This window comes from Cavia porcellus, unplaced genomic scaffold, assembly GCF_034190915.1.
Source record: "Cavia porcellus strain 051 isolate PalLab524CR breed Dunkin Hartley unplaced genomic scaffold, mCavPor4.1 scaffold_28, whole genome shotgun sequence".
NCBI classification, from domain to species: domain Eukaryota; kingdom Metazoa; phylum Chordata; class Mammalia; order Rodentia; family Caviidae; genus Cavia; species Cavia porcellus.
Genome location: NW_026947511.1, coordinates 6,055,562 through 6,064,461, shown reverse-complemented (window position 1 = coordinate 6,064,461; position 8,900 = coordinate 6,055,562). Strand labels below are relative to the sequence as shown.

The following is an 8,900-nucleotide window of genomic DNA, read 5'->3' as shown; positions in this document are numbered from 1 at the left end:
AGACATTCTGATGTTAATTCCCATCAAAATAAGGTAGTGGCTTGACTATCAAACTCAATGTGTTCCAAATTTGTGTTTGAACACCAAAAAATTGGAGAACTCAGCATTTTTTTTATTTTAAAGAGAATAAAACAAAACAACAAAGCAGAGCAGAGCAAAACAATGCAAATAAGACAGGATTTCAGAACAAGACAATAGGAAGCCAACAGTGACTACCATAATGTCTCTTGTTTTCTTCAAAACAGTTATCTATACCTTCATACACATAAGCTGATACAAAACAAAACAGTATAAAAGCAATCAAAACAAAAGAAAACAAAGACAAAACAAAACAAAAGCAATCAAAACAAAAGCCTTATGGGCCTTTGAAACCAGACATCAGGAAATCAATAATGGCTACCATAATGTCTCATTTTCTTCAAAATAGCTGTTCATACCTTCATATATATTAAAATCAAATAATTGAAAAGAGACTAAAACTTATCAAAACCAAGAATTAAAAGATTATTGGTCTTGTTTTCTTCAGTGTAGCTGTTCATACCATCACATATACTAAAATCAATTCTTGTAAACTCTTTAGATGAAGGAACTGAACATATTTTTCTGATAAGAAATAATGGAAAACCAAACCAGGTGTGTTGACTTAGGCCTATAATCTCAGCATTGGAGAAGTTGAGGCAGGAGGATCACTATGAGTTCGAGAGCAGCCTGGACTACATAGCAAGACCCTGTCTCAAAACAAAAGGAAAGAAAGAAAAAACAAACATCGGGTGTTGAGACCCCAAAAATTATGCTTTAAAACTAATTTTTCCAGGACTTTAACAAATTTTGCAATGATTTAACTCTATCATGGTTCTTAGTTTCCCTCTTAGCATTATTGCTGGTATCACTAACTTTATTGGAGCCACGGTTATTTTACACAAAGTGCAAAAAAATAGCACAGTGACAACTGTTGGTTCACAGTGTCTCCAGCACTATAGTCGTGGGCAAGGGCAGTGCCAGCCTGAAGTGTAGCCTCTGCTTGCTGTGCTGCTGCACGTGATGTGTCTCACCTTTCTGTCCACAGAGGTCTCTTCAGGTCCGATTTTCAATTTGATTACTGAGCAAAGTTATGAATACCTAGCAGATTTGTTTCCAGTCTGGCGGTTCAAGTAGTGGAAAGTTCAAATTTAGAGCCCCTGCACCCATGGTGTGACTGAACCCTCCCTGCCTGAACACACTCATTCCATGTTCTTTGCAATGTGTCATTCATTGTGAGAATGGTTTTAGAAATTTTAAACATCCACTGTACTTTTGATTACCCTTTGTACACACACACATGCAAACGCAGTGGTTTACAAATGCTTCTGTAGCATATGTATGTACACATACACATGTGTGTATGTGTGTATATATGTGTATAGGTGTGTGTTTGTATTTGTATGTGTATGTGTTTGTGTGTGTGTGTCTTTGTATGTGGTGGAAATCTGTGTTTCCATCCTTGAGAACCACAAAGTTCTCTCCTGTCTGGGATGCAAGACACAGAGGACTGTGAATAACATAGCATCCCCTAGAGCCCAAGGTGTCCACTTGCCTAGGAAGTGGCCAGGTTGATTTCTTCTCATTGCCTGGTGGTCCTTGTGCAGGTCCTTGTCTTCCTCCACCGTCACTGTTCAGTCCCATGTGGCAGAACACAGGGGTGGTGGCTGGAGTTTCAGGAAGGGACTCTTCTCATCACCCTCAGATCCCCCAAGCTGTGAGGAGCCTCTGGAGACAGACATCATCCATACCTGTGCTTACATCCCAAACCCTTCACCACTGGGGAGGGCAGCAGGTCACTGTTCCACTGGAAGAGATTTAAACATCTGTCTCTTTTTCACAGAGTGGCCTCCCCTTTTCATGGACAGGACTAGGGAAATTCATCAAGCACTAAAATTACTGTTGAGCTGCCATAGTGGCCCAACCAGAAGTTCTTCGCCTGTGTGGTATCCAGACAACTCTTTGTGTTCCTTCTAGACAGCCCCCTCCTCAGGGCTCAGGGCTCGTCTGGCTGCAAGCTCTCTGGAGGTTGGGGGTGTGACCTCACACCCTCCCTCCCTAGCCTGGGCCAGCTATAAAACTGGCCTGGCCCCACATCTCTGCAGACCCAGCCCAGCTCGAGGCCCTCCTGGACTGACACTGCACAGCTCTCCTGGGCAGCACCATGCAGCTTGTGTGGTTCTGCTGGGCACTCTGGGTGCTTTCCCTGGCTGGCCCGGGGTCGGCCCTGACGGAGCAGCAGGTTCTGCACAGCCTGCTGCAGCAGCTGGGGCTCCACCAGGTGCCTGTTCTGGACAGGGCTGATGTGGAGGGACTGGCCGTCCCTGCTCATGTGAGGGCCGAGTATGTGGCTCTCCTGCAGCGCAGCCACGGGGACCGCTCCCGCGGGAAGAGGTTCAGCCAGAACTTTCGAGGTGAGACCCATGCCCCTGCCCCCGATAACACAAGGGTTTGCCCCATGCAGTGCTGTCAAGGGATCCTTGCTTTGTGAGGCAGGATTAATGGGCATTGAGGAGGGACCACAGTCCACGAGGCTGACCGGGCCCGGGGGTACCGCTCAGGGCCAGGACCCACTGGCGAGGGCTAGGTCCCAGAGAAGGAGAGGGGAGGCTGAAGGTAACTGCCTGCGGGCGATGTGGGAGGACGCACTCGCACTCCGCACAACGGAGTGCAGACAGGAAGCACTGGGGTCTGCTTCCACCCTCACCTGCAGCGCCTGCATTCGAAATCCTCTCAGCCCTGTGCATTTCTAGTGCCGCGCGCAGTCTGTGAGCACCATTGGCAGTCCCGGCGCCCGCTGACCCCAGGGCAGTCTCTGCCCACCGGGGCTGTCCTCCCCTTCCCGCTGGAGCTGGATGAGGGGGCGCTGGCATCCTCCAGGCCCACAGCCTAGCGCCGCCTCCTCCAGCGGGTGGAGACGCTCCGCGAGGTGCTGCCCCAGGCCCTGTTTAGGTCACGGGTCAGCCCCAGATCGGGGCAAGTGCTGCTGCCCTCAGCGCCCCCCGGTGGCGCGTGGCCCGGCTGAACCCGTCTTGTCTCCAGAGGTGGCCGGCAGATTCCTGGCTTCCGAGGCCTCCACGCACCTGCTGGTGTTCGGCATGGAGCAGCGGCTGCCACCCAGCCGCGAGCTCGTGCAGGCCGTGCTGCGGCTCTTCCAGGAGCCAGTGCCGAAGGCTGCGCTGCGCCGGCTCGAGCGGCTGCCCACGCGCGGCGCCCGGGCACGCGTCACCATCGAGTGGCTGCGCGTCCGCGACGACGGCTCCAACGGCACGTCCCTCATCGACTCCAGGTGGGGCTCGCGGCAGGCAGGTGCGGGAGTGGCTCTGTCACATGCATGGGCTGGGTTTTCGGCCGGCCCGCCGCTCACGAGCTGTCTGTCTGTCGCAGGCTGGTGTCCGTCCGCGAGAGTGGCTGGCAGGCCTTCGACGTGACCGAGGCAGTGAACTTCTGGCAGCAGCTGCGCCGACCCCGCCAGCCCCTGCTGCTGCAGGTATCCGTGCAGAAGGAGCTCCCGGGTGCAGGGCCCGCCGACATTCACCGGCTGGTGCGCTTCGCGGAACAGGGCACGCGGGCTGCGCGGGCGGAGCCCCAGCTGGAGCTGCACACGCTGGACCTGCAGGACTACGGGTGGGTGGGACGAGCTCCCCAGACAGGCGCGGCTAAGGCTCAATTTACAGAAAATATCTTCTTGTATTTGGGAAAGGGGGGGGGGTATTGTCTTATATGTGCCGATATCGTAGTTCTCTGTTTTCAGTTTACTCTCGTGATTGTCTTTAAAAATACTAGCTTTCTCTGTAACTAAGCATGAAATCCTTTTTTCATGGGACAAGTTAGTTACTGCAGGCAAAAAAGGGACTGCAACTATTGGTTCCTCATGTGATGATTCAGTTATCCAACCAAAGTTCAAAAATATTTTTTTAAAAAAAATCTCATCTTGAATATGTAGCAATGTTTTTTTCTCATCATTATTTCTTAATACTGTGTAACAACTATTTTCATAACATTTACATTGTACTAACCAAGAGATGATTTAAAGTATATGGGGACGAGACGTGGTGATGCAGGCCTGTAAGCCTGTCTACTGGGATCACAAGTTCAAGCCTAGCCTAGGCAGTTTAGTGGCACAAATAAAAAATAAATTAAAAAAAATAAATAAGGGTTGAGCTTAATGTAGTGTTGGAGAACCTATGGCAGGAGTGCCACAGCAGGCTGTTTGTAATCACTGAAAGCTTTTGGAAGGTTTGACATCCCTGGTTTAAAGGGTTTGGGTTCATTCCCCAGTACTGAAAAAAATAATCTTTTGGATGATGTCTGCAGGTTATATGTGAACACTGCACCATTTTACACAAAGGATTGGGCTTCCACAGATTTTGACATGGGCAGTGTCGTGCTGGTGGTGGTGATCCTGAAATTCATCCCCAGCAATGCCTGGTACTGCTGAGAGCTGTGTGGCGGCCAGGGCCGGGCCTTAAGAACAAGCAGGTTGGGCACCATGCAGCTTTGCCTTCCCTGAGCACCTGTGGGTCTCAGTGTCTGCAGGTGTGGGAGAGCTGACGTTGGGGCCTCTTCAGGTCCATCTGTGTTGCACCCAGTTCATCTGGCACAATGGGAGACTTTTGGTCAATAGTGCCTGGCTAAGAGTACTCTAGCTAAGAGTTAATCATTTTTCTCTACCACAGGTGTCCAGCTCTTTAACATACCGAGAGATGGACAGCCTCCTCCCCAGATGCCCTCTAAGCTGGACCCTCAGCCTCTCCACTGACCTGGCCACCTCTTCTTGCCCTGCAGAGCTCAAGGCAATTGTGACCCTGAGGCGGGGGAGTCGAAGATCACACGGTGCTGCCGCAGGGAGACGTACCTGGACCTGCAGGGGATGAAGTGGGCTGAGAACTGGGTCCTGGAGCCCCCTGGCTTCCTAGCCTATGAGTGTGTGGGTAGTTGCCTGCAGCCTCCGGAGCCCCTGACCTTCAAGTGGCCGTTTCTGGGGCCACGGCAATGCATTGCCTCGGAGACAGCTGCACTGCCAATGATCGTCAGCATCAAGGAGGGGGGCAGGACCCGGCCACAGGTGGTCAGCCTGCCCAACATGAGGGTGCAAAAGTGCAGCTGTGCCTGGGACGGGGCGCTGGTGCCAAGGGCCCTTGAGCCATAGGTGCTCTGTGCAGCCACCTAGCCTCTTTCCGCACAAGTATGCAGAAGCAGGTCTCAATGTAGGTCTTGGTTGGTTGGTTTGTTTGGGGTTGTTTTTGGAGATGGGCTCGCTATACTGCTCAGGCTGGCTGGCCTTAAGCTTGCAGTTGCGTGACTCAACCTTCTGAGTGCTGGGATTAAAGATGGGTACCACCATGTCCAGCTTTAATGTAGGTCTGAATTTTACACTTAGCAAGTTACCCTTGCCCCAGATTAGTGCCCTTGTGTTACCTTGGCCCTGTGTGCTTCTGCTTGCTGTCCTTATTGTCCCCCACCCACCCTAAGCACTTACATTTCCTATCATGCAACTCTGATGTTTAGCTGCAGGAGGAAATCTTGGCTACTTAACTGAGGATCTGGCTGAGCAATGGACAAATTCTCAGAGAGCTGCTCTCTGGAAAATTCTCAACTGAAACAAAACTGTGTCCTGAGAACTGGGAAAACAGCCCGGATTTACTCGATTACATGATGAATTAAAACAAGAAAATTCTGTTTCTCCTAGATAGGAACAATATTTGAAAAGGAACCTTCCCATTCCCCAAATACTGACCCACCCTAGACTTATGTATGTTCCCAGTCCCAGGAGGGTGCGAGGAGAGAGGATGCAGGGCTTTAGGCTCAGGGAAATGGACAGAATCAGGATACCTGTTTTCTGGATTGGGCAGGGCTATGGGCTGGGACCTCAGGCAAATGCAGAGGCTCCCACTGAGATGGCCACTGATCTGGTGATGGAACAGTCTCTAGCACTGCCCACTATGCCAGAGCCAGGATTACCTGTGCAAACTGAGGTTATCCCCACTATTCTAGACAACTTGTCACCAGCAACCATGGGTACTTAGGTGCTATTTCTTATACTTAGCAAAAACAAGTGAATGTAGATAGTCAAAAGAAAAATAAAAGTGATGTTTTGCTGTTTCTGTACTTAATTTCTGGTACATGTTACATAGAGAAAAGAGCGATAATGAGGAATGAGGGTGTAAACAAGGACTTCTAACTTCTGGGGCAATGACTGCAATAACTAAACATATAAAACTTTAAGATTTTTTTTTTTTTGTCTTTTTGAAACAGGATCTCACTATACAGTTCGGGCTCACCTTGAGCTCACTTTGTTAGCCCAGGCTGGTCTCAAACTCACAATGATCTTCCTGCCTCAGCCTCCTAAGTGCTGGGATTATAGGTGCATGCTACTATGCCCAGCCACAAGGTATGCTTTTTAAAAAAATAGTTCTGATTCCAAAAATGACTGCGAATAATCATTCGCATAGCCTCTTTAGATAGCACTTTGAACCCTGCAACAGTGGACACGAAGATAGGGATAGTAGTTTGGTAAGCAAGCTCGTATCTCCTGAGGCTGGGATATAACTTTGATACAGTATTCATCTAATATGCAAGGCCTGACATTTTCTTCCTAGCTACCACACACATATTATTTGGAGACCATCACACTTGGCAATTCCCCTCTATTGGTCTTTCCTGGGTTTCCTTATACCTGACTGGAGAAACTTGTACTTCAAGTTCGTGGACTCTTACCCACAGGGTAATATGAATACCCACTGAATACTGGAATGAAAAAATTTGAGCAAAAATGTTGTTTAAGGACAACAAAGATTTGAAAACATAGCAGGAGTATTTTTGAGGGGAAGGGGAAAGGATTTGGTGTGTGGTTACTTATTGTGCAAGAAGGATACATGAGGAGTAATAGCCATCTATATATTTAGTGATGTATCTGTAGCTCTGGAAGACTTGTAGTCTCCCACGATGTCACGGCAATTAGGGGCAGGAATGGGCCTGCTTATACCGCAGTAAGTACGAGTTTAGAAATCTAGGAGATAGGCTTTGCTTCAAAACATAAAATTGTGTTTAGTAGCACAGGAAGACTGTGGTAGGCAACATGTGCTTCCTAAAAACATCCATGCCCCCACCCTTAGAACCTGTGGATATGGGTACAGGACTTTGCAAACATAAGAAAGACTAAAAATCTTTTTTTTTTTGGTCTTTTTGAGAGGGGTCTCGCTATACAGTTCAGGCTGGCTTTGAGCTCACTTTGTAGCCCAGGCTGGTCTGGAACTTGCAACAATCCTCCCACCTCAGCCTCCCCAGTGCTGGGATTACAGGCATGAGCCACCTCGCCCGGCTCAAGACTAAAAATCTTAATAAGGGAGTTCTGTGGATTATCTGGGTGCCCACTCCAGCCACATGGGTCCTCACAGCAGAGAACTTTCTCTGGCTGAGCTGGGCAAGATGAGGTAGAAAGGAGCAGTGGAGGATGTGGCCCACTCTGTAACTCCAACATCTTGGGAAGCTACTGCAGAGGGTTCTGGGTAATTTAGAGAGAACCTGTATCAAAATAAAGTAGTAATGGTAATAATAATAAAGGGTCAGGGATATTGCTTACCTTTTTAGTTTGATCACCAGTGCCAAAAAAACAAAACAAAAAACAACGAAATTCTCCAAACCAAAACATGGCAATATCTTACTACTCTGAGTATTTCAGTAACTTTTATTGTGTATTTGTTAATTGTACTAAAAGTAGCTGGTTTGTTTTTTTAGGGTATTTACTTAGCTATATATAATAGTTGGTTTGTATGAGATGGTTAAAAATCCCGAGGTAACAGGTTTTCTTTGTTTTGCCTCAATAGCTGTTTAATCTATTTAATCTATGTGTAGAGAAACGTTTTATTTTGCTGAGTTGCTTTAGCAAAACAAATTAGAATAAATTTAAGATGTGTCATACTAGCCGAGCATGGTGGCACATGCCTGTGATTGCAGCACTTGGGAGGCTGAGATACTGGATCACTGCAAGTTCAAGGCCAACCTTGGCTACATAGTTAAAAGTCAGTCTGAACCACACAGCGACTCTATCTCAAAAACAAAGCAAAACAATTAACAACAACAAAGAAAAACCACATGTCTTACTGTACAGGAAAAAGAAGTGTGGCAGTTACTCTTCAACGCCTAATCTTGGTTCTCCTTAGCGGTAGATTAGAAACAGTATCAGTGGCCTGGGGTGGCTCAGGAGTACAGCACCACTACAGAAAAGAAAGACAATTCCCCCTCTCCCCATTTGATCTAATTTTATTTTCCTATAATAAAGAAGGATTATGTAACAGCAAAAATAAATGCAAAACATAGCAGATGTCCTCTGGGTGGTTTCTAGGTCTGGGAGGATGGGATGCAGGACTTGCCACTTTGCTGTGCAACTAGAGGACCTGGGGAGAAGGGTGAAGGCACCAAGAATATGTCCATGGGAGGCTGGGAGTCAGGCTCGGGCCTCCTTGATAGTGTTTCAAGAGGCTGCACAAGGCTGGCCTACCCCACCCCTCCATCTGTCCCTCATTTTGGCCTGAGGGAACTTCATAGTCACCAGGTGTAATCATCATGGTGGACTCAGCGCCAAAGAAATAGGCCCTGACATCAGCAAGGCCCTGCAAGGAGAGTTAAATGGAACTGTCTACCTTTAAAGTGGATAACAGTAGGGTGTATGGGCTGGGGGTGCAGCTTGATGATAGAGGGTCTGCCTAACATACATGAGAGCCCAGATCCAGTCACCAGCACCACACACACGTGTGTGCGCGCGCACACACGCATGCACGCGCACATGTGTATACACACACATACAGAGACGTGCACACACACTTATGCACAAGCACACACACAAAGGAAGAAGAGAAAAGCTGCATGCTTGTGAACCT

At 48.3% G+C, this 8,900-nt stretch overlaps 1 protein-coding gene across 1 annotated transcript; it reads left to right on the top strand.

Annotated features, from left to right (window-relative positions):
• Positions 1-641: 641 nt before the first annotated feature.
• On the top strand, positions 642-6,129 carry Lefty2 (left-right determination factor 2). Its single transcript, XM_003462368.5, has 4 exons — positions 642-2,432; positions 3,061-3,307; positions 3,406-3,645; positions 4,807-6,129. The coding sequence occupies exons 1-4, from the start codon at positions 2,183-2,185 to the stop codon at positions 5,168-5,170; spliced, it is 1,101 nt and encodes a 366-aa protein (XP_003462416.1). The 5' UTR covers positions 642-2,182; the 3' UTR covers positions 5,171-6,129.
• The last annotated feature ends 2,771 nt before the right edge of the window (positions 6,130-8,900 follow it).

Excerpts from the sequence above, each read along its gene's own strand:
- Lefty2 (XM_003462368.5), top strand. The coding sequence starts at position 2,183 with ATGCAGCTTGTGTGGTTCTGCTGGGCACTCTGGGTGCTTTCCCTGGCT. Across the intron at positions 3,308-3,405 it reads ACGTCCCTCATCGACTCCAG|GCTGGTGTCCGTCCGCGAGA; the intron begins GTGGGGCTCGCG and ends TGTCTGTCGCAG. Across the intron at positions 3,646-4,806 it reads CTGGACCTGCAGGACTACGG|AGCTCAAGGCAATTGTGACC; the intron begins GTGGGTGGGACG and ends CTTGCCCTGCAG.